This window comes from Falco punctatus (assembly GCF_963210335.1).
Source record: "Falco punctatus genome assembly, chromosome: 8".
NCBI lineage: Eukaryota > Metazoa > Chordata > Aves > Falconiformes > Falconidae > Falco > Falco punctatus.
In genome coordinates this window covers 14114039-14138778 of record NC_137588.1, presented here as the reverse complement: position 1 = coordinate 14138778, position 24740 = coordinate 14114039, and the positions used below count along the sequence as shown (strand labels likewise).

The 24740-nt window shown below is 43.4% G+C and overlaps 1 protein-coding gene across 5 annotated transcripts in view; it reads right to left on the bottom strand.

The window, feature by feature from the left end:
* Positions 1 to 24740, bottom strand: part of PLEKHM3 (pleckstrin homology domain containing M3) — a 134089-nt gene that overhangs the window by 19142 nt on the left and 90207 nt on the right. For 4 of the 5 annotated variants that reach the window (XM_080400177.1, XM_080400179.1, XM_080400178.1 and 1 more), the window contains one exon: positions 6027 to 12687. In XM_080400177.1, the coding sequence (XP_080256303.1) occupies positions 12510 to 12687 (178 nt within the window). In that variant the 3' untranslated portion in view covers positions 6027 to 12509. Of the gene's footprint in view, positions 1 to 5091; positions 5221 to 6026; positions 12688 to 24740 lie in introns of those variants that run through there. The other variant, XR_013930162.1, reaches the window with a different exon arrangement.

Here is a 24740-nt window from a genome sequence, read left to right as displayed (position 1 = left end):
GCAAGTGCAGGAACAATTCACTGGCGAGCCACCGCGCTCTTTGCAGTTTGCCCACTAATTACTATTAAGCCCTGGTTCCTTTTTGTGTTCCAAGGGGCGTCTTCAATGTGGCACTGCTTCTTGGGCCTTTCATGCGGCTGGGCTAACCCCTGAATAGCAGGCTTCACCCCCTCCTCCTCTTGCTGCCTCTCTCTCCCCCCCTCCCTTTTTCTTTCCCCCTTTTGCTTTTCTGATAGTATTTTCTGTCCATGTTGTGTAAGGCCCTAAATGAATCTTGACTGCCCCTACAGCCGACTGGAGATGCACAAAAGCAGCCCATTCCAGTGGCCACAGCGCCATTGTGTGCCCTAACAATGCACTAATTGGCAGTGACAATTGTGCGGCTGGGGAGGAAGAGGGGGCTGTGGGGGGGACATGGGTCTTTTCCAATCAGCAAGGCAGGTCAATAAAAAGAAGCGCAGTGCGAGGAGCAAGAAACACACTCTGCTCCACATCTCTTCTGCACGCAAGCCCCTGCCAGTCCCTAGCGATCTGCTCCAAGGTCCCCCACAAATTCCTACACAGAAGGGTAAAGTGAATAGTTTTAACGGCTGGCTATGCAGAGCAAGAGATGTGCAAACTGAAAGGATCATCTCAATCTCCCAAGCTGTCTCACCATCCCAGAGGCTGAAGAGCTCATGTGATGAGGACACCACTGAGATTTCATGGGAAAAGATCACACACAAAGCCCAAGGGGATGCTGGTACTGTGGCACTCTGCTCTGGGTACAGATGCAAGAGAAAGTGCTCACCTCTTATTGAACTGAGCTTAAAATACCCTTTTTCTGCACAAGGATAGTGGGGCGCAAGGACAGGGTATCCTACAGTGGCGGTCCTGTGGAGTAGGAGCCTGCGGTGCTGTTGGGAGTAGGGGAACACACTGGGCCACATCTCCAGCACCAGCTGAGCGGAGGACTGGAGGACTGAAAGGGACAACAGATGACATGGGAATGAGGCTGTTTATTGCCACTGTGACACCTCCCAGGACTCAGAGAGAGGGACCAACCCAGTCTCACACATGGGCTGGAGTGAGCTCATGCACTGTGAGGGCTGCCCCAGTGTGAAGTTACCCCTGGAGTTTAGAGGCTGATGTATCTGACGAGTGAGGGACAGATTTCAGCTCTACTCATCAGCTTTTAAGATCCAGTCTGGGACAGGAAACGGCATAGGCAACGCTTCTGGGAAGGAAGCATGGAAGGCTCATCCAGTTGCCTAGGCTCAAAATTATTTCAGACAGCTGAGAGACACGGAATCAAACGCTGAAGCGCTCAACACCTACCCACCTGTTTTCCAAACAGCCCATATCAGCTCCCGCGGAGAACAGTGAAGACCAGCAGGTGTGGAGCCCTCTGGTTCCTGACACGAAAAGCAAAGCAAGCCAGGCTGGCAGCAATGCTTGGATTTATGAAGGGCTCTGAAATGTCTCTTCTCCACAGAGATGCTTCTTTTTTTTTGAAGCTGGCTGATTTTTGAGCAGCATTGTCCAGAGCAGGGTCAGGAAGCAGGCAACTCTCTATCCATGGCAGGACCGCTGTGAGACTGCTATGGTGGGGAACACTTCTGCTAAATGCTTCGATGGAAAATAATTACCTCCTGCATCTGGAAAGAAGAAGGAAAACACCCTCCCATGCAGTGTCATCTAACCAGGGAACAACTACATAGGAATCACCTCTAGTGGAAGAGCAATACCTCTCTGCAGCAAGACTAGCAGGTCCCATGTATCGGCTTGGCTTGGAGAAGAAATCTTGCCATAACCTCATGAAGACCAGAGACAATGAGCACGGAGGACAAACTGAGGACAAAGGAGCCACAGAGCCATGGACAGGCAGGCACTGTGCCTGGATCTAAACTCCCTGGAGCTCTGACTGATTGGGACTGGCATTTCAGTTTCGTCCACTACATATAAACACTGAGCTCAGCTGCAAAGTCTGGTCCTGCAGCCAAAATGTTGAGGGGAAGCCTACTGTGAGCCCAGTGTGAGAAGTGGAGCTGCAACAGCCTAGAGCTGAAAGTGTGCCAAGCCCAGGGTACACTGTGCAGAAACCCTGGGACACTGGGCTCTTGTTCTTTTCACCTCACGACCACCCTGAGCACAGTATTTTTCTTAATGTCTTCTCTCAGCTTTTATGGGCCCTTGTCAGCATTTCTATGAAACACCAGAGGACAATACAGTTCAGATATATCCCTGCTCCCTGGGAGGAACCCTCATCTCTCTGCTGACTGCAAGGTGGACTTGTCATCTGTGTTAGGCTCCTAAAGTTTGGTGGTGGCAATATCTCCCCCAAGACAAAATCACTAGTTACCTACTCTAAACATAGTAAACGGGCTGGTTCTGCTTGCCCTCCCCTAGCAGGCCTCCACACAGCTCCTGCTGACAGCTATGGAAACATTCCCATGGATTACCAGGGGTGCTGGAGGAGGGCCTTATATAGTGAGACTTCTCTGCCTCCCCTTTGCCCTAAGCCCTTCACAGAAGTACTTTATTGTTTTATGACAGTACAGTTACACTTGACATAAATCTCTAAGCACAGCTAACAATGTCAATACTGTGTAAATACCTACAGTAGAGACCCACATTTTATTATGCCTTTGCCCTCTTTTACCTGTTATCACCCAGGGTTAAGCCTGCGCTAGATGCACACGCATTTTACAAGGAATCAGCCGATCTTACACACTGCTACAGCTCATGTCTCTGAACACTGAGAGCCCAGCTCTGGTTCTTTCACAAACTGCAGCTTCCATTGGAGTTAGCTGAGCTTGAACCTGCTTGAAGGATCGATCACACTGTCTGTTAAATCAGAGACGAGCACTCTTCAGAAGTGCAGAGTCCAAGCCAGAATAGGACGTTTTGCAATGTGTACACAACAAACAACATCCACCAGTGTCACAAGCAATTGTGTCTGAAGACAGAATGGTGCTGGGTCTGTTTTTCCACTCTAACCTTGGTCTTGTGTGAGTCTGTACCCCCTGCTCTCAGAAATCAGCAGGATTACTTGCAAGGCAAGACACCAAGTCAGTGGAGAGCCACTAGACACTCATCATGTTTCATGACTTAGTTGTTGCACTTTAGGTACCTGCCTGCAGCATCAGTCACAAATGAGATTAATTTATAATCTTTAGGGCTAGGAAAGTACTTTGGACTGAGCTGCTCCATGCACACTGATTACTCTATTGCTTTCTTACGCAGACTCAGTGACTTCATTTTCTTCTTTTTAAACAATACTTAACTTTGCTAACATTTCCTTCTTATTCCCTGCTAAATACACTATATTGTACCTACATGATAAACACCTGGAAACTTTCAAGTCAATGAAAGTTCAGGCCTTAACACCAGCTCTTATCTGACTTCTCTAGCTTTCCAGATGAGCCTCACAACTTCATTTTTAATATCTGAGGCTAATGCCTTGAGCTCAATTATAGAAAATCAAAAGTCACTTACTATAAACAGCAGACTGACTTAGCATGTTTACAGCCTCAATGCCAATTTGTCTATGCTGAAAACGGTTGGAATTTACTCCTGCCTGCCTTGGAGGCTTTGTCTGGTTTTACTTGTGACACCTGATTATCTGAGATGCTTTTCACCACCTTCTCATAGTGGTAATAATCAGGCCTCTAGATGGGACCACTAGTTGGGAGAGTATTTAGTTAAACAAGAACTATTTCAAAAAGACAGTCCAGAGCTATATACACACACTCCCAGAATATTTTTGTTTGCCCTCAGCATGCCTTTCACTGAAAAAGTATGGTAAGCCTCAGACCTGGAAGGTCCCTCTCTGTCCCTAAGGAAAGGAGGAGGAAGCTAGCTTCAATTGAGTTAATCTATTACTGTAGCATAATTGGGATTGTATCATACATGTTATGGAAAAGTCGAAAGAAAAAAAAATTACTCCCTTCAGCCAGCCTAGAGAATAGTTCTGGACAAGGAGCTTTCATTTATTTTAGACAGTGTCCTCAGGACTTCACAAGCTTGTGGACACTGTCACTTATTCCCAGAAGAAGAGCTGCATTCCAGTTCTGCCACCTTTTAGAAAACCGGCCACCTCCCCATATTAAAGCAAAGTTAATTTTGGTCTAAGAGCTAGAAAGGTAACTTTTTAAAAAGGAACTGTCCTGACCTTTTAAGAGAAGTGCTGGAGCTTGGCTTAGCAGGCTTAGGCAACATGAACCATAATACCACTCATGGGACTTGGCCATAGGCGGTGATCAGCTCTTCTGGCTCAATGTATTGTAAGGCATTTAACATGCAACAAGAAAATGAAAGTACAAAATCCAACAGACTGGCTGTTGGACCTAAGGGGTTATAAGATTTGCCCATGATCTAATATCCCCAAACACATAAGCTTGTATGGTTATAAAACACTGTTTTGCCCCACCAGCATGAGGAGTATCAACCATGAAGAGCACAAGGTGGCCAGTCTGTGTCCCTTGCTCAGCATCAGAAATGAATGCCACTTTGCCACTGTTTCCCAAGGGACCTGGAGGGGACAATGCAATTCACGGTCTGACTGGTATTTTCTGTGGCCTGCTGCGTGAAAAGCTAGCTGATAAATTAACAGAAATGGTTAACATAACCCAAAAAACATGGCTTTTGGGGGTGCATGTGCAGGAGAACAGAGCTGCCAATGAAAGGTTTTATTGGCAGAGCTACACCTCACTGGAGGGTACAGCTTTCACAATGTACAACAGGGAGAAAAATCCCACCACTTTAGTTCCTGACTGGAACCAAAAGAAATACTGCTTGAGACTCCAGCCCCAAGCTGCCCATGACAGCTACTGGAGTATGTCCTTTCAGCAGCTCATTTCAGTGAGGGTTCATACACTGTAACAGAGCACAGCAGGGAGGCTGGGAAGGGGCAAGGAGGAGAGAAGAGGTTGTAAATACAGCCATCAGAGGACAGAAAAAATCCCGACCAAAGTGCTCCTCCAAGGGCTCCCTAGACCCCACGGTCTCTGCTCTGTGCCGATGCTTTTTCCCACCATCTCTAACAGGGTGAAGTGAGGAGGGGATGTGGCAGTGAAGGGGGGAGGACCTGTCATAACAGAATTTGCTCACCTTGTAAAGCAAATAAGAAGGAAGAGAAGGTCTTGCACGTGGTTTTCTTGTGCAGCTTGTGTGGTCCCTGTCATATATTAACTCCCTGCTTGTAGCTGATTTCATCACAGGGATGAAGTCCAAAGGTTCCTGCAGGAGAGAGGATTGACATTCCTGGTGGACTTCTGGTCTTTCTGAGGAGGGGCAAGACAGTGAGGAAAGGCATGTGTCTTTCTCCTTGAAGGCCACAAGAGCATGGGGCTAGGTGTGGATTTCTCTGGGGGCCCTCAAGCCGGGGGTTTAGGTCCATGAGCTCCACCACAGCTCAGCACTGTGATCCTTACAGTCACCAAATCCGCAGCTCCCTGGAGCTGTGGAAGCTCCTCAGCTGGTGCACTGGAAGAAGCAGCCCAGAAGAGCAGGAATCATGCCTGCTCAACACCCGCTAGTCAGACAGCCCTTACAACATGGGCAAACCCCTGCCCTTCCAGCCCTTCAGTGGTCCCTTCAGTCCAGCTGGGAGATGCCTCCCTTACTTGGGATTCCAGGCCTTGAGCTTGGACCCTTCTGGCAGAGGTCCATGTGACAGCCACGCAGTGGGGAGCTGCCTCCCTATGCCTCCCGCGTGCCTCCCAGGAGCCCTGTATCCAGAGGTGCCCAACAACAACAGCTCCCAGTAAGCTCCCCTGGAAGCTGTTGGGGGTCAGCACCATTAAAAATTCAGGTATCCGTGGCTTTCAAGAAACACAAGAGATTTAACTGGGAAACCAAACGCACAAAGCTTGACGCAATCACTAACCACATTTCCAAAGACCTCCCAGCTCAGACTCAGGAACTGTAAATATCATAATTTGCTTGGATTTGGAAGACTTTCACCAGCAGGAAACTAGCACTCTTTCAAAGCTTGTCCTACCCGTGGTGCAGTACCCACCAGAAGGCAAATCAAAAAGGACGAGTAACATTTTTTTAGTGTTTATTGAGAGTTGCCTTTATACACGAGGGAGGGACTGGTGCACTAATGCCGTCACAAGTGAACCCAAATAAACCCCGCTCAAGTGTCGACAAGCAATTCAACTCACTGAATTTAAATTATAGCATTATTACACATCAATAATAAATTAAGGCTATTGCCTAGTAGTTGCAGATAATTTAAAAAAATCCTTGTCAAGAGTAAAAAACCAAACAATGTAAACACAAGAACAATGAAACACACATAATGATGTTGCCAATAGGTTAATAGTGGCACCACATGTAATGGTTTTCCAAAAACTCAGGGTGCGCTGCCAGTGATGCTATATCCATCACAAATGCTGCAGGTGAGCTGGTGCTCTGGCAGGAAGGAACACCCAGGCTGCCAGGGCCAGCACCAGCCACTGCGCTCTGCTGCCCGTGCCCGGCTTCTACCTGCCTTGGCTGAACTAAAGTTGATTTGGAAGCTGCCTTTATCACTTAAAACTCTTCAAAGACATGTTTTGCTCATTAGTTCTTACTCTTGCTTAGCTCAAGTATAGAAGGGACTGTATAAGCTAACCAGATGTCACAGGTGTCAATGCCATTAAAAATCAGGCCCAAAGTACACTTCAGTTTAAGTAAGATCAACTTTGTAGACAAGGGCATCAGCAAAATGTAACAATTTCTTTTTCCACCAAAACAACGCTGTGTATTCAAGGATTTATACTGGTTTAACGTGTGCGTTAGACACGAATAAATAAATGAGCCACTGACATTTGTGCAATTAGATGAGGCCTAATAGACTTTGCTCCTAGAGAGCTGACAGCTTTCCAGGCCTGGACTTCTCGGATGCTGCCCACAAGTGGCATCTCTGTGACTGGGATTAGCAGCCACCCTACGGAATTTGGACGAAGTTGGCATTTTAAGATATGACCCAAGCCAGTGTGTGCACACCAGGGTTTTCAAATAAAGGAGGACTTTGCACATTACCATCCGGGCTGTCTCCTCACAACACTGCTAAAATGCAGCAACAGCACTGCCATGTCAAATGGGATCCTGCTACTGGTGTCAAACGTGGACTTAAAAGATCACAGTCAGTATGGACACGTGTTCAGGGCTGATACATACTGGAAGAGTTAGCCACATACTTTAGCAAATAATGCTAAAATTTAAGTAGGTTAACCCTCTCTCCAAGGTGAGGCTGACCAGACGCTCACTAGGTTAACCTTCAGGGAACCAGGCTGCATCAAAATGAAGCTTTGAGGAAATGCCCTCACTCCCCAGCGCTGGACCCCGCTGTGCATGCGGGTAGGGGGTGCCTATGGGAGGCCCTTGCCATGTGGCGTGGTCTGGCCAGCGGTCCCAGAAGGAGCACAACTGCATGTGACCCAACCCTATTTTAATGCCTAGTGCTTGCCATTATTGCATATGCGCAGGTCTTGAAGGTCTCACATAAGCACCATCACATTTCTGGCTGAAAAGAAGCCCAGCTAGTCTCCAAAATATAGGTAATAAAACCCAACACAATCTCCATGCCATCCTTTCTCATATTTCCCTCTCAAAGCATAGACGGTAAACACATTTTATGGTCACCCCTCTTAGCAAGACAGAAACTCCATGAGCAAGGGTTTTGAGCTCCAATGCCAAACACACCGCATCACGGCAGAGCATTCCTGACAAAATACTTCACTTTTGAAAATTTAAGGCACCAAATTGAGCAAAAGTGAGGGGTTTCCATGTAGCTTGGTGTCTTCAGAGCTGGTACATGCAGCCTGTAGAGCTCACTTCATGAAGGGAGAACAAGCAAACCAATTTATTCAGCTGCCTCTGCAAAAGAGCATGCGCAGCCACAGGAGAGTTTCAGTTCAAGCCTACAAGTTAATCGAACAGCAGATTCAATCAGGAAATCCAAACCAGGAAGATAGACACTAACATACAGTACTGTAAGGCACTCCTACTGGGAAGGGAAAACTGGAGGGCAAATTACAAAGGAGAGAATGATCAGACTTGACTGGTTCAAAAGCAACACCATGAGCTATGAAGCTCAAAGTCCAGCTGTAGGCTCAGCACTGTGAGCAAAGACAGGGAAGGGACAGTGAGAGAGAGAGAGGGTGGACTGGCTTGCAGCAGGAAAAAAGAGAGAAGATTATGGTGATTACTCAATTACATTTCTTTTCTACAGACCAACAGTCAGTTGCAATCCAGGCCGTGACTTTGGGAAGCCTGGGAAACTCAGTGGCTTCTGCTGCTACAGGGAAAAAGCATAATACAAGTGTGCAGCTTCCCCACTTCATTGTTTAATAAATATCCCCTGCTTTTTTTTTTTTTTTTAAAAGTCTTTCAGGACATTATCATCAATCCATTATAATACACACAGTATCCTGATATTAAGAGAAGCTTTGACAAGAGGAGCCCTAGAGGTACCCTGATGATTTACTCCTAACAGGGCCACGAGAGCTTGTGGAGTATTGTGAAAAACCAGTTCCTCACCAAAAAGTACCTTCTCCCACTTACCTAGGAAAGCCTCACAGCTGCCAATTCCTATCATCCCAGCAATGAGCTCATATTGCTCATATTGGTATGTGCCAGCCACAATGTTGTGTCACATCACAAACCCATCATTTTTTATCACCTAAGACAGGCCCAAAAAAGCAATAAAAAGATTTCTACGTAAGAGAGCCAAATTCCTCTTTTATAGGTTGGTAATATAAAAAAAAAGTGCAATTTCCATCCCCTAGGTAGGTCTTTCTTCCCATTAAAGGAAAGCTACAGGGTCATGGTAAAGAGGAAAAGAAACTTGAATAAGGATCGCTACAGTGTCCTAGATTAAAACAATATGTATCTAACTAAACTGAGATGAGACATTTCTAAGTAGTTGTAGAGAGTTAGGCTATAGTCCATTGCGGTGAAGTACCCTACTTCTACACCGATTACAAGTTCTGTACAAGCAAAAGCAGTACCTGGATGCACAGATCAATCCCTCCCCCATCAGCTATGAAAGCACCTCCTCTGTGAAGGAGACAAACAGCACATTTTATTCCTGATGCACAATTAAAAGCTGTTGTTAAAATTTATTGCATGTGTGGGTAGGACAAGACGTAATTTCACCTGGGGATGGGGGGTGGAGAGAGCTGTGCAATCCGGAAAGACCGCAGGTACTTTGCCAGCCGATGCCCACCCAGAAGTCTGCAGAGCAGAGCCACGTGCAAGCTATGGCCTGCAGGTTGGGAAAAGAATCTAAATGGGGACCAGCATACAGCACTGTCAGTACAGCAGAGGCAACCACCCAGGGGTACAGCGCTGTCTGACACCCAGACCATCTCTACAGGATCCCAGACCGAGTCCCCTTCTAGCAGATGGCTCTTGCAGGAAAACTGTCCTGTTAGACTTGGGTCTTCTGAGCTAGTAATGTGAGCAGTAGTTTCAGTTTACTCTTTTGCCTTGCAGTCCTGAAAAATGAATAGGGCTTGATCCTACTGCATCGGCACCTTCTGAGGCCAGGCTCAAGCCTTTCATTATGCTTACAAAAGGCAGCAACAGAAGACTTTATCTTAACTGTTCATACAGAGTAACTTTTTTTGAACAGGAGCTAGGCATCCCTGAGAGGAAAGCATCTTCCACATCACAGTCTGCTCCTATAGCTACTGTGAAAAGCTGTATTACTTTTCCAAAGTAGAAATGAACATGTATCCATTTTAGAAACTGGCTTTTTTTACCACAACATTGGATTTTAAAGAAGTGAGTTTGACCTGTATTGTACAGCATTCTTTTACATAAAGCTTTGGGTGCTGCCATATATTGTAACAACACCCTTCTGCTCTTTGCTGTTAGTAATGGTAGTGGTTCCAGACCCATGACTAATTATTCCAGCATTTTTACTGACATCATACTCTTTTATTTTTTTTCTTCTTTTTTTTCTTTTCCCCCTCTCCTCTCCATCAGCAAAGAAACTGCTCTGTAATACCTGCACAAACCCAGAGTAACTCCAATGCTGTCTATGTTGTTATTCCAGAATCAGCTAGGATATCTAACTACCCGCACACAACTGGTACTTCGGAGATCAGGACATCTGTCAAAGTCGTAGTTTGCAATGTCTAAACCTTGATTCCCTGACTCCGTAGGGTTTTTGACAGTGCACATAAGCAGCGTTCTCTAAACTGAGCTGGACATGACCAGCATTGTAAGGGATCTTAAACACCAGAGCATGATGATATGAAGAACACCGCCCTTTTTTCTTTAATGGTCTACCATTATGTCTAGATCTAAGTTAAAATAGTACCTGCTAGATACTGACAGTTTCAGAACTGCTGGCTTTGCCACAGGACTAGTAGTAACGCATGCTGAAAACCCCAGGAGCATACTGTTTATTCAGCCAGTACCACTGCAGTTCCTGTTTGCATGACTAATTCCACAATACTTCCCTAGTGTTTGCATTTGTGAACATGCAGGGAATTCTTCACGTGGGAATGGACTTGCAAGGAACATCTCATCTTTAAGGATGATAGCCAAAAGCAACGCTTTTCACATGAGGAATAGTGAGCTGAGACAGACACTGCCATGTAGGGGAAGTGACAAAGGTGCATGATTCACTAGGTTTATTAAATATGGGAATCCCTATACTACTTTGCCAAGAACATGGAAAAACCCTCACTTCCTTTCAAAGAATCCCACTGAGAGAAGGACTTCTGGAAAAGAAAGGCACTGGTTGTCTAATGTGTACAGATATAAACATGCTTTTATATATATATGTATAGAGAGAGACAGTAGTTGCACTCAAAATCAAGAAAGCTCAGATTAAGCTACTTTCCTTGACTGGAAGCTAGAAAAGGTAACCACTTACACTCCAGTACAAGGCAATTCATTGTAGCATTCTACCTTTTAACATAAGCATGACTTATTCCTGTTCTTTTATTTAAAATACTTCAGCAATTAGTGAGGCGCTTCAAAGACCAAGACTGCTTTCTGCCTTGAATACAACAGCCTGCAGATTATATAGGAAGCAAAGATCAGTATTTTGCATTTTCATAAACCTATGTGAGAGGAGAGGAAAAATACACATGCAACTGGCTTTTTTCTCCTGAAACAATATTTGCTTTCTGTACATAGGTGTATGTGTGTGTCTGTGTGTATAGATATGAAAGTGTTCACATATATATGTAGTACACATATTACTGCAGGGTCTGGAGAAAAGAGTTAAGAATGTGGACTGGAGGGACAATCTCTAAGCGCTTACCGGAGACGAAGCCACAATGAATTAAACACACCGCCAGTGATGACACATCTCCCCAGTTAAATCCATCATGTACTCCCCTTTCACAATATATGTAATTCACCATGTTTAATACTTCCCTGTGTTCCAGGTGTGTGGAGCAGAATCATATCTCGAGGAACTTCGCTCTCCACCATGGAAGTCACTACAGAAGTATAAAATCCCTTAGTGCTCGCAGAGAACACAGGACACAAGTTGCAGATGAACACAGCAGACTAGTGTTTCACAGTTTTGGAGGCATTTTCTCACCTACGTGGGCAAGACCACTTTCCTGGCTATCAGTCTAACAGGTTCAGGTTAGAGAAACATTTTAAGTAAACTTCATGAAATAAAAACAAAACCAAAGTGGACACTTAAAATGTCTTAAAACATGAGACTAGCAGGAAGTCAGAAAACAACATGTTACTGGAGATGAGGATGTGGCCTCACACAGGTCGAGAATAACCAGTGTAAAACTCAGCGGACTTCAGTGACAGAGCTTAACCGATATACCCAGCCTGAACATAAACAGTAGCAAGTCCCCTGCTTATCTGCATATGGAATAATTCACTGGGGTGGTTATAAATATATAAACAGAGCTGAAACATTATTCTGCATCTTATGTTTGCAAGCACCCCAAATAAGGTTTGATGGGAGATACTCTTCTTTCCTCAAGGAGAAGTGACAGGTAAATGCACTGATCCTTTAAAAACAGTTCTCTGGAAACATGAGGAAATGGAACCATGTGTTCACATCAGGAGCAGGTGGGTTTAAAATCATTCCTGCCCTGTTGGGTTCTGTGAAACACCTCACCAGAACCTCTGCCGAGGCTAATAATAAATAAATAATACACATAAATAAGTAGATGATTCATCAATTCTAAATGAACAACATAAAAAATAATGTGGTCAGGGCAGCAAGTATTTACTGCCTTGATGAAAAATCTTCTCCAGAGGTGGAAAAGAAAAAGTCGGGTGCCTAATTAGCTAGACCTAAAGCATTTCAAGTAAACCACATTTTGTATGACAGCTAGAGGCTGGACTTCAACGCAAAATGCAGTTTAGCCATTGGTATTTCAAAGCCATCAAGGCTTTATGGCCACTTTGGCAGCTGCTATTCACAGATGAAGAAGGTCAGATAATATTTTGCAAAAAGATTTCTGCCTGGCTAAGCTGAGAAGCTGCTTGAACTGGCAGCTGGGAAAGGGATTCTCTTCAGACTGGCTACTGCCTTAAGAAATTCATGTGTTCTGATAAGACAACTCAAACATGTTGCAAGACTCTTCGAAGTTTTCATCCATATTCAGTCGCCTCCAGAAGGATTTCTGCTTCTTCTGCAATTCTTTACGGACACACCTGGGGCATGGCACAGCCTTCACTTTACACTCAGAGTGGAAGACAGCACCACAGCTTTCACACCTGCAAACACAAATTAGCGTCAAAATTGAATGACAAAATAGGACCAGAGCATGCAATGAACTTCACATGGATTGTGGGCAGTGGACATTCCTTCAGACAGTTCTGGTAGCTCAAAGAGCATTATGTTTCAGAAGAGTGGAGTTGCAAAAGACACCGTCTTGCCCACACCTCTGCTGGTTTAAAGCTGCTCAGGACCACAAAAGTTGACTTGCATCCATTTGCAGTTAGTTGCTGAGAATCTGTCCCAGCACTTCAGACAGAAATTTTTAGAAGGATTAACATTTATCTTCTTATTAACTAGTATTCAGGTCTATCACGGAATAGACATCAATTTTGTTTTATGAAAGACAAGTTTGCTGCTTTGGTTTGTAAATGAAGAGTAACAATATTCATTTCCATTAAGATATATTCCAGCGTCTGTAACAGCCAAGATATGACATTTTCCCAATTGAAGTTCCAGTGGTCAGCTGTTCTGGAAAGAGTAAAGTACAGTCCACTTCAACAGCAGGAGAAGAAGTCATTCCACAAAGCAAAATATGAACCAGAGGTATGCAATATTTTCTGCTCTGCGTCCTGTGGAAGATCAGACTAGATCAACACAATTACAGCTCCTGGCATTCAAAGCTGTGCTATTCTGTTCTCAAATGTGATATTATGACTTCAAAAAAATCAAATGCTCAAACAAGATGACTAGATTACTTTTGGGGCACTCTGAGGCAATGGATGTAATGTCACAGCAGATCAAGCCCCAGCAGTTCCAGATGGCTGTGGAGCAATGAAACATCTGGTGATCATGGAGCGGGCTACAACTAAACAGTTGGATATTCTCAGCCTTTCAACGCACGTAACTGTCTGTAATGATGAGTTAAGTCACTACTGCTTTGTAACCAGATGAAAAAAATAAAAAGGATGAAAGACGTGCAAAGTCTTAGATTCCAGTGGGATAACCAAATAATGAAAGCAACAAAACACCAAACTTGAAAGCAATTCTGTAATACAAATGAGGGGCACTGGTCACCCTAGTGATTCTGGGGGAAGTCTTGAAATGCCTTGCTTTTTTCCTTTTTTGCAGCTATTGCAGTCAAATGACTATATAAGAATCCAAGTACCCATTGTTATCATTAGTGGGGTTTTGTTTGTTTGCTTTAAGCTTTTTTTGTGTGTTTTTTTTTTCCCTCTCGGAAACAAGATTCTTGTCCTCAAGACTGTGAAGAAAAATTGAAAACATGAAGAAATAAACCCCAAACACTGAGAAGCCCTAAGGCAAACTGTAGTACCTGGCATGCTGTCTGGCAGTACTGAGAGAAGTCCATAAGCTAACACAACCTGTTATATTAGGTTGCATCTGCATCTCACCTGTAACTTTTAAAATACTCCCGACCCTGTTCCTGGTCTAGCTGCACTTTAAGTTTTATGCAAAAGCCCAATCATGGTCTAGATTTTAGTAACTGCAGGGCTTTGAGAAGGCTATGCAGAATTTTAGAGGGACACATTTCTAGCTAGCATAAACTGGTAAAACTAAGTATAATGTTGTATATCTACTAACATCTATGCTCTCTTGCAATAAAACTTGATCATCATATTTTTAAGTCCCGCTAGTAAGTCTAAATCTGGTTTTGAATCAAGAAACTGGCTCACACAGATATTTATCATTTCTGTACTCAGAGTGTGTTATGGCCCTGATCCAGTGAAGCACATAAACACATGCTTAAGACTCATATCCCAGTGATTTCCTTGGGATTACTGATCTGCCTATAATTAAGTATGTGCTTACGTGCTTTGCTGGATTGGGATCTCCAAGAACAGACACACTAATGGATGAGAGAGAGAAAGAAAGGACAGCAATGTCTTTAAAACTTTACATCATTCTGAACTGACACTAATGGCGATTTTATCAAGCTAATTCTCCCTTGTTAGTCAGCAATTTACAGTGCCCTGGAAGCTGCTAGAGGGAATGATTGATGAGGAGTGTAATTTTGCGCTCTTGCACTGCCACTCCCTACACTCGCTCAATATTTCTCCACAGCGTGCATGGTGGTGACAAAACCTCTCAGAAATTGTTGCTGAAATTGATGGAGCAGGATGAGAGAGGAGCCAGCACACCTGCCTTCTCCAGTCAAAGGCCATCAGCACAGAAAAAAGTAAGATTGATGGTGTTTAAATTAATGTGGATTCATTTTTCAGAAATAAGCTTAGCAGCAGAATTAACAAAGTTTTCTCACACTGCTCAGAACAAAAAGAGCGAGAAGAAACGTCTGTGCTGTTAATTATAAGAGCTGGTGCAACAGCTGAAGCTCTGACCAGGACCCCACACTGTCGGGCACTAACCAGAGGCAGCACGAACAGCCAGCTCCAGGTCTCACAGTGCACTGCACTGGCAGCCACTGTGACCACTGCCAGTCCATTCTGGTGCCACCACCTCTGCCTGCCTGCCACTCTGAAGACCTATTTTCTACCTTCTCCAGTGAAGGCTGATATACTTCTCAGCCCCATCTGCAGGGTGCAGATGACAACAAAACACAGCCTGGAAGAACAGTGCTCCAAGCTGGAGAACAAAGCTGCCTCTTGCTCTCCGTAAGGACAGATAGAGAGGATACCTGTGTCAGCCTTCACCACATGCTTGCAACCCTCATTGCTAAAGAAACTCAGTCACCAGCCCAGGGGAGCAATGCTGATTTTGCTCTGCCTTTGTGCAAGTGGTAAGTTACTCCCTTTGAAGTGATGGAGCTATACTACTCCAAGCCTTCTACAGCTTTGCTTTTCATCATGTCAAACACAGTCATTCTTAACAGACCCTGGAAATGTCAACTGGTTGACCATTCTTAATGTCACTGCAAGAAATTTTCCATTATATTTAAAATGTTACCAGAGATGTGATACCAAAAACCCCACCAAAATTATATTCCTTCATGGAATATTATGAACAGACTGCTGTGTATTTAATCCTGACATGTAATTTTATCTCCATATGTGAGTTTCACAGTTTTTCTTTACTATTGTTATCAAGCCTCAGTATTCCAAACTGCTTTTATTTCTCTGGAGAAAAAATACATTTCATGGGTCTAAAAAAGGTCCATGTAATAGTTCACTACACTCGGCTATCTTTTCCTTAACCCTTGTTGTTGTCATAGGTAATTCACAGTTCAGGTACTATGTCTGAATTCTGACTTCTTCTTTGGTTAGAGGCCAAAGAGCCCCTGCATCTTTTGTGAGACTTCTATACATCACTGATAATAAGCTGATGAGCCCACAGCCATTCAGGCCTTTCATGTTTCCTTCTTTAATGAATAACATTGCGATACTGCACATTAACAGCATCTTGCTATTTTTCAAACATTATTTGAAGAATTGGTGAACATTGCATGTTGTTTTCACACAGACTTTCAGCCTTCTAAGAAGGCATCTGAAATAGCTTCCTCTCTGGTTCAGTGTTTTCTCCCTTTTTTTCTTTCCTGATTAACTCTATTTCTGTTGAGACTATAGGGAGTGTTTTAAGGATGTTTTACTTGTTTGAACACCAGAGTAACAAAAATGCAGAGAATTATTCAATTCTCTGAATAATTTCTATTACACTGGAAAGTGCAAGAAAGGGCAAAGCTCTCCACAGCCAGCCAGGCACTACAATGTTCTTATTATTACTAGTTACAAAAGAAAAGCCTGTCTACATTAAAAGCATAAAAATCATTCCTTGTATGCTGAGGAAGTGCCAATGTTAGTGTCTCCCATTAAGTCTGAGCATCTGAAACACATACATACCAGCATTTGGTAAATTGTAAATTCTGGCAAATTCTTTTTCATGCTTCCCAAGTGTATTTCACAGGCTTATGGCTCAAGTAATTCTAGATTCTGCACAACCAACTGACAACTTGTATTTCTCTTCTGTACTGCACCACCGTTTAGGTGCCCACGGGTAAGTGCAGATGCCCAAAGAGGGGGTGTAACAACAAAGAGGCCTCAAAGACCTTCCACCTTAAGTAGACAAAATAAACCAGGGATGATCAACTGGTGGTCCAGGATGTCACCTAAAAGACAGTTTTATTTGCCTCCTAGGTACCTCACATGTTGACAGACTGACCAGCGTGACCATGTTGGGATGAAGCCACTGGGACTAGCAGGGTGTACTAGGACAGCTTCAGTACCACACACATGGGCTGTACCCAGCCAGCTTCCAAACACCAGGCAGGGAATCTAACAAGTCATGGTTATACTGTTTGTCCCCAAAATGAACAAATGGTGGATGACAGGTATACCACCATTCCCACCTCACAAATGGGAAAAAAGATGAACTCACTTGCTCAAGGTCAGCCAGAAGCTCTTAGAAAAGCTGAGAAGGGCACAGAGCTCCCCTGTCTCACTCAGTGCCATATTCACCCACCATCCTTTCTCTTACAATTTTATATGCTGTTTCATTTTTTCATTTAAAAAACCCACTTCCTTTTTACCAGACCTTGCACACATTTCCTCAAATGAGTAGTCCGTTGAAAGGAATTTCAGTAAGGATTTGATTTAGGGCTGAACCCTTCATCGACTAGAACTCTTCGGGGTTTTTTCTTTCCCTCCATGCAGAGTAAACCCAAGATAAAACATGGTTGTTTGTTCTGTTTTCTTTAGGTGATGCTATACATTCACCAAGCATCCAAAATACCAAGCCACCTGTAACTTGGCTATTAAAAAACCCCAAAGAGCAAACCACAGCAGCTGAAGTAAGCCTTGCCTAGGGATTCCAGCATGATCACCTTCCCATGCTATGCACATGTGCCTGTCTGCAAGTATTTCTGAATTGTTCAGCTGTGAATATCACAGATGTGCCCTTCAAAACTCTCAGAGACTAGCAGAACACAAAGACAAGGAAAATGGACTAGCCTGTGTTCACTTACAACACAAAAAAAAGCCCCAAGGGCAATCAATGCTTGACACACACGTGCAGCATTATTATTACAGTTGCCTAGGAACCAAAGCAAGGAACCTGCCTAGGGAGGGACGCCCATGTAGTAGATGAATGGAAGAAAGTTGGCACTAATATGACAATGATTTGTCCCTAGAAGGAGCTTGTTAAGACAATGCCTTGTATGCCACACGGTCTTTACCAGATACAGTAGGGTTTTTTAAACACCATACTTAAAAACTGTTAATACTTCAGACTTGCTTTTGAAAAATTTGCCTCTGAAGAGGGAAAAAAAACCCAGGCCAAACAAAACCAGAACAGTGCTCAATATCCAGCCCCTCAAATCGTTACATCTGAAATTCCCTCTAAATGATTAATTCAGTGTTCAGGGAGCCAGCAGTGATTCAAAACATAATCAGAGTCTTCCTTTCCCTATACCTGCTCATCAGATGGGGGTTACCCTTGACATGCCAGCACAGCTTGAAGCTGCTCCTCATTTACAATGGCATGGTTGGGTCCTGGCCCCTGGGGGTACACAAACAGCAGAAATAACAACTTTAACAGCCCAGCTTGTGTGCTGGGGGAACTGATGCAGAGGGGTGAGCTGGTTACAGGCGGCAGCTAGCAAGGTTTGTACAGCAACTGCCAGCCTGTGCTGATGGGACTCACCAGGTAGATCACCCATGGTTTGCACCTCTAGGGGACAAGCCCAAACACAGCCTGATGTCTGTGACCAACACTACCACTGCTGCTCTACTAATGCCACCCGGGGTAGCCAAAGGACACACTATCTGGTGTCCCTGCATGAAAACTGCCAGCCCAGGCTCTGCTCCTTTTTACCCAGCATGGGTTAGACTGAGCTGCTGGAGAAGCACCCCAGGCAGGGTGGGGAGGATGAATGAATAAGCCTCTATCCTGGCTCAGCCACCCAGGGCTTGCTACTGGGTGCCTCTTTGTCTGAGCCATCTCTTGCCCCAAGTCCTGTTGTGCCAGCACCCACGGCTGAGGTGGACTGCATCCAACAGATGTGCAAAGTGGTCAGCGATATTAAAGCCTCACAAATGAGGGGAAGAGGGCTGCTCACAGGAAGGGAGAGAAAACCCCCAGTGCTCCACCAGTGGCGGGGGGAGCCTCAGTATCAACTCCTCCATTGCTAGACCCAGAGAAATCACAGAGCAGGGCTTTAGTTTGGGTGCTCAGAGAACAATTCGTTACAGGCCAGGGTTGAACAAGAACAGCTTGATTTAACCACCTGCTATCCTCCTCCTGTGACGGTTGTGTACGCAGGCTGAATTACCACACCGGAGCACAGCAGTGGGGTCAAGCAGGAGCCAAGGGATCTTGCAGCTCCCAGACCCCTCTTCACAGAGCTCTGTCGCTCCTGATTAAGGAGGGATGCATGTCCTCAGCTTCCCCCCAGCTGCGGCTGCAGGGATTTATGCTACACTTATCTATGTATGTTTTCATACTTGCCTCCAGCAGAACTAAGGACTGACTGTCGACCTCAGCACTGCACCTCTCAAGTTGTCTAAGTTCAGAGATCCCAAGCCATGTAACGTGGCCTGTACACAGCAGTTCATAATATAAAACTAAATATATTATATATATATATATAAATATATAAATACTAAAATCAGTATTAAAAAATTTGATCTGAAACTCACGATTACACTGTAGTGAGTGGAGCTAGGTTACTTTGGAAAGGGGAAGAGCCCTGGCAGATCCGCTACTCGCAAACCACTGGCGAGGCTGAGATGCCACAGATATTCAAGTGTTTACATCGCTCAGACACATATCCTCTGCCTCTGCTAGCTGCAACAGCGTGAACTGGACTTCGCCCCTCCACCTGTCTTATTATTAATTAACTGTATTCACAAAGTAGTGGTTGAAGACCTAAAAGCAAAGATTAAGGCATATTATTAACAGTAATATTAACATACTGCCCTCAACTGTTATAATTTGACTGCATGAGTCTACAATTTTGCTTTTTTCTGTAAGTCTCAAGTCTGGAAATCCTGCGATTACATTTATTAAAACAGAAAGGTAAAGGCATCTGGACTTCAGAGCTCTGCCATAGCGTTGAAGACATGCCTATATGGACCCAAGATGGAAAAAAACAGCTTAACATTTAAAAAATAAAGTACATACAGAAACAAAAAGATTCTTAAGGTAATTGTAGAATTTCTGAGTGCTTAGAGCTGGCAGTGTTGGCTTTTATGGGCTAAGTCTGTCTTAGAAGGGGAATTTGCATGAGGAAGGAGAAGGAAGAACTAAGAGGTCTTGACTGGCAAGTTGGAAATATCTAGAGTGAGGAAGAAGGCTGAGCAGAGAGCTGCAAAGAAGAAACTGGAAGCGAGATGGCTGCCTCGTTCAGCCAGCAGGGTTGAGTACAAGGCAGCACTGCAGAGACCTTCCTACTTGAAATAGGAATCTGCCTTTACCATGAATATTCTAGTTAATACCACTCTGAAACGAAGCAGATAAAAACAACCTATAAAGCTAATTCAGTTCTAAAATACAATGCTTGATGAAAAAGCCAGTATATTTTATCTCTTTCTTTTTATGTGTTCTAGGTAACACTACTGCACTAGCCTGCACAGACAAAAATCAGAAGATCTGGGCCAGAAGATTTTGACCAGTTTTGACAGATTCAGATGAAATTAAATTATCGAGAGAACCTAACACCTACTTAGTAAGTTTCTTTAAAGAAAGTGCTGAGCAGATCACTTCAGGGTGCTTTGAACCAACTATCAACACCCGATAAGCTAAGCTCTTTCAAAAATTAAGTACTAAACTACTAGCACAGCTCAGGTAAACTGGGCTTGGGAAACGGATGTCTAGTATAAAATGAACTGATCAGAGCAAGAGGGAAAACAATGTACTTTGAGTGATGCCTTTGACCTGTGCCAAGGTAATTCCTGGAAATGCTCTGCACTACGTATTTCAGTCTCTCCACCTAATACCTATCTTTAACATTCTCCTGAAGTATCAAATAGCTGGTTTTGTCCAGTGACACAACATCCATAACACAGTGAGCTGTAATCTTGCAAAGACTTCGGCACGTGCATAGAGCTAAGCACTGCCTCAGAGCCTTTAGTAAGACTTCTTGCTATGTGTAAAGTTAAGTACATTCATAGGTCTTATCAGGATGGTGGCCGAAGATTATAGAGGCATCCAAGCTGATTGATATAGTCAAGCCTGTTCTGTGGCACATCTATTTTTAAACTTGGGTCTTCTGGTTTGTATCTTAAAAGGTCTACATGCCTTAACTGATCTGTAGAACAAATTAACTTTGCAAAGTGAAAACAGTTTAGCCTTGATAAATGCATATGAACACAAAAGAGCAACTCTCCAAGGTTCACATACATCGACAGTCACCACATAAAAGGCAACGAACTGACTAAATCACAAACAAGTAGCTTTACCAGCAAAACACAACAAACTGCCTGTGAAAGGAGTCCCTAGGATGCTGACACACAGGCAAGACCAAAACTTTATTAACTGGGTAGCATATATCAATCTTAACCACAGCTATAATTACTTAATTATCTAACTGGTCACAAAACTCTTTCTAATGAATAATCTATTATTGTTCCAATGGTATTTTTCCTCATTATTGATTAAGTTTTAAAACTTGTTAAATATTGTTCTAGGTTATAGAACAAACACAACCACATGCTACAGACAGCAGTATCACTACACGGGCATTTTCTTTTCACCTCTGTTATTTGTTTGTTTGTTTTTAATTTTAGGAGAAAGAAATAAAAACTTTTCACCATGGTAATGAAAAATAAGCAATATCAGAATAACTTGAAGAGCAGAGCCTGGCTGCTAACAAATGGACAAGAATAGGTTTAACAAGTCAATTCATAACCAGGGATATTTAAATATTTCACAACAGTTGTAAAAATAAAATTAGTGATATAATAGGGTAATTTTGCATGATTATTTACTAAATTTAAGCCCAGGGCGAATTTGGTCCAAGAAATAAAACAGGAGGTAGATGCTCAGGTTAAGTTGCCAGAGCTCCAGCAAAGGCAGAGCTGTGCAAATTTACATTAGCTGGCAATTTGCTCCATGAAACTGCAATTAACTCAGGAGGATTTAAATATAGTCCTCATGATTTAAAGGCCTTCAAAAAGATGCTGAAATTGTGACATTTAGAAAGAATCCTGATGAATGGTTATATAAATATGGCGAAGACAGAAAAGAGGGAAATGGGGGGCAGAGGAATCAGACTGACTGGAAGAGGCACCCAAAAGGATGGGACAATTTTTAGAAATTGTTTAACTACTGAATCACAGCTTCCATTACGCTCTGTGCAGAATGGCCACCTCCCAAGAAAAGCCACAGAAAGGAAATATCATTAGAAAGCTTATGACTTTGTGAGCCCACTCTTACACTCAAGGCAGAAAACTGTTGTGCTGTATTGTTCAGCAGGATGTAAAGAGCCTGCCAAGCACAGCCCACAGACCCGCTAATTAAGTGAACTGATTGTGTTTGTTTTGGAACCGTTTGCCAACAAAGGAATGTGTCATGCTGATTAGTGAGAGAAGGGTATGTAATATATGTGTATTCAAACCCTGAGGAGTGCATAACCCAGGTATTCACTCTGTTTGCTCAAGGACTGACAAAAATGACTCTCAAGCAAATAACCTGACCAAAGAGAAACTCCAGCCCTCGAGAGGGGCCCTCCTTTTCTCTCAGCTGTATCTATCCAAAGAAGATCCATCCTTCATGAATTCCTACTGAAGACTGCTCCAGAAACTGCTGAGAATGTTTTAGAGAGAAACAATCTCTTCACCTCAAAGCTGTCCTAAGAGACCATGAAGATGGAAAAGTAACAGCCAGCTGAGAATCACCTCGGAATTGTGCCCTCTGACAGCTGTCACTCTTCTTTCCAAAGAGCAAGAAAGGTCAGGGAGGTAGCCAGAAAAACAAATTGAGCCAGCTCAACACACCCCACCACCACCCACACACATGCAAACAGACCACTTTTCAAACATTTCAACAGAGAGATGAAGTTTGCAAAAGCTGTCATACACCCACTTTTGAATATTTCTAACCTAACAGCACAATTTGCTGGCAGAATTAGTAGCATGCTCAAAAGCCAATGAGCAACATTCAAAAGCAAGAAGGAAAACATGGTCTTCAGAGCTCAGCTGCTCCTCCCTCCCAAACTCAGCAGCTACAGCCAAGGTACCTGACAGTCCAGTACTGAGTATAAAATGTGAATACTATGTTGTAGACACCAGCTCCAGAAAACCAGGATGGTGAAAGTGAACTGTAGTCAATTCCCACTGCACACTGTGGACTCAGAACAGTACAACTAAATCCCGAATCTCAGCTAACTGTTCACTCAGAGCTCTGTATGACACTTAACAAACAGGGAAAGCTGAACACGTCGTCAGAAATTTCAGGTGTAATTGCAAGTCTTCACACGAACGTTTCGTGACTTGCCAGTCCATCTGCCACAGGTTACTCTGTACATTATTTCACCTCAGCTTACCCTTGTCGCTGTAGTGGTCAGCACACCTACCTCAGAAATCTCTCAACTGTAAGGGACGGAACAAACACAAACCCCCTCTAGCCTGCCTTCTCCCTCACTGCTTTGCAGCTGATGAAGCTGCACAGTAAAACATGTAAGAGCTCCTCTGTTGGCATGACTTGCCTACAGTCTGAAGGTGGACAAGAGCAAAAATACGGAACTGAAATAATCTGGTTAGTTTCAGAGGTACATGCACACACATGAGCAGTAATGAGATGAGAAAACTAACTAGGAAGGGAAATGGAAAATTCTGGGGATAAAAGCAAGATTTAGTGATAAGGAGTATAAAAGGAGTAAGCAGAACGACCTCTGACAAAGTTAAAAGGAAAAATATTGGAGGACCTCTCATGTTGATCGTGTTCTAATTAAAATCATTAGCAAAGACCACTGTCTTTGGCATGACATCAACCACAACTTCACATTTGTAAAACATGAACAGAAGTCCTTTCTGGTTTCTAATTCACATAAAACGAGGAGCCAGAGCAGCTTCTTTTGGCTTTCACTGAACTGCTGACAAATACTACTTGATTCCAGAAGGTTTTAAACTCTGTAATTGCGAGGTATGCCTGATCTCAGCTGAAGGGCGGGGGAACAATATACATCCAACAATGGTTTTGTGACCAAAAATCCCCCAGACAAATCAAATGCACACAGATTTCAAGTAAACCTGTCTTCCCAAATGCTCTTACACCTTCTCATCAATCTTTCAGGAATATCTTCAGTCACCTCTTACACAGTCTCAACAGACATTGTATGTTTTATGTCATCTTAGTCTTTCTCTTTTTAACTCAGCCTATCTCACCATGCACCCTAGGTACATTCTTTCTTGAAAGCCATTTATAGAGCTCAGCTGCACACCTTGTTTAGCTTATGTCCACCTCTTTGTCAATGCATCTTTTAGAATGAGAGTCTGGAGAAAGAATGCACAAACAGCCTTTGAAATAGGTCAGGCTGAAAATCCCCAAAGACTAGTCCCTGGTTGCTTGTAATTTAACATCTTTGTGCATGCAAGGGAATCAGATTCTTAATGAAGCCCTTTTAACAGGCTGGTCCTGATTGTTTCCAAAGGTGGCTCTTCATTTTTTTTCCCCTTCAATGGAACACTTTGGAGAACAAATTAAAATTACTGTATTTGAAACAGCCAAAAAAGTACTTTTCTAAGGAGGAAGGCTGTGTTGTCAGACATACTGTCTTTCTGTTGAGTTAAAAGAAAATATTTTTAAAATCTCCTTTATTCAAAATCCAAGACATTTCTGAAAAACAGCAGCAACACTTCTGTGTTGCCAAGTCTGCTCTGGTTTCCTGCATTTTGCTACTAGGTTTTCCATGCAACTCCTGTCCCTGATCTGGCATCCAGTACTCCATATAATATGAAATGTTCTTTTGTTTAGCTTAGGACTGGCATATGCTTATACTTATTATGTAGCCACCTGAGAAAAGCAAAGTCATTTAAAAAAAAATAAAATCTTGTACACACAGGCAACAGAGGAGTATGCACACAGAAAAACAGAGAACTAGCCATAACATTTCATGGGGAAAACACTTCAGAATAGATGGTTATTTTTTTTATAATGGACAATCCCAGCACATCATGGGCTCAGTGACGTCCAGAAAGATGTC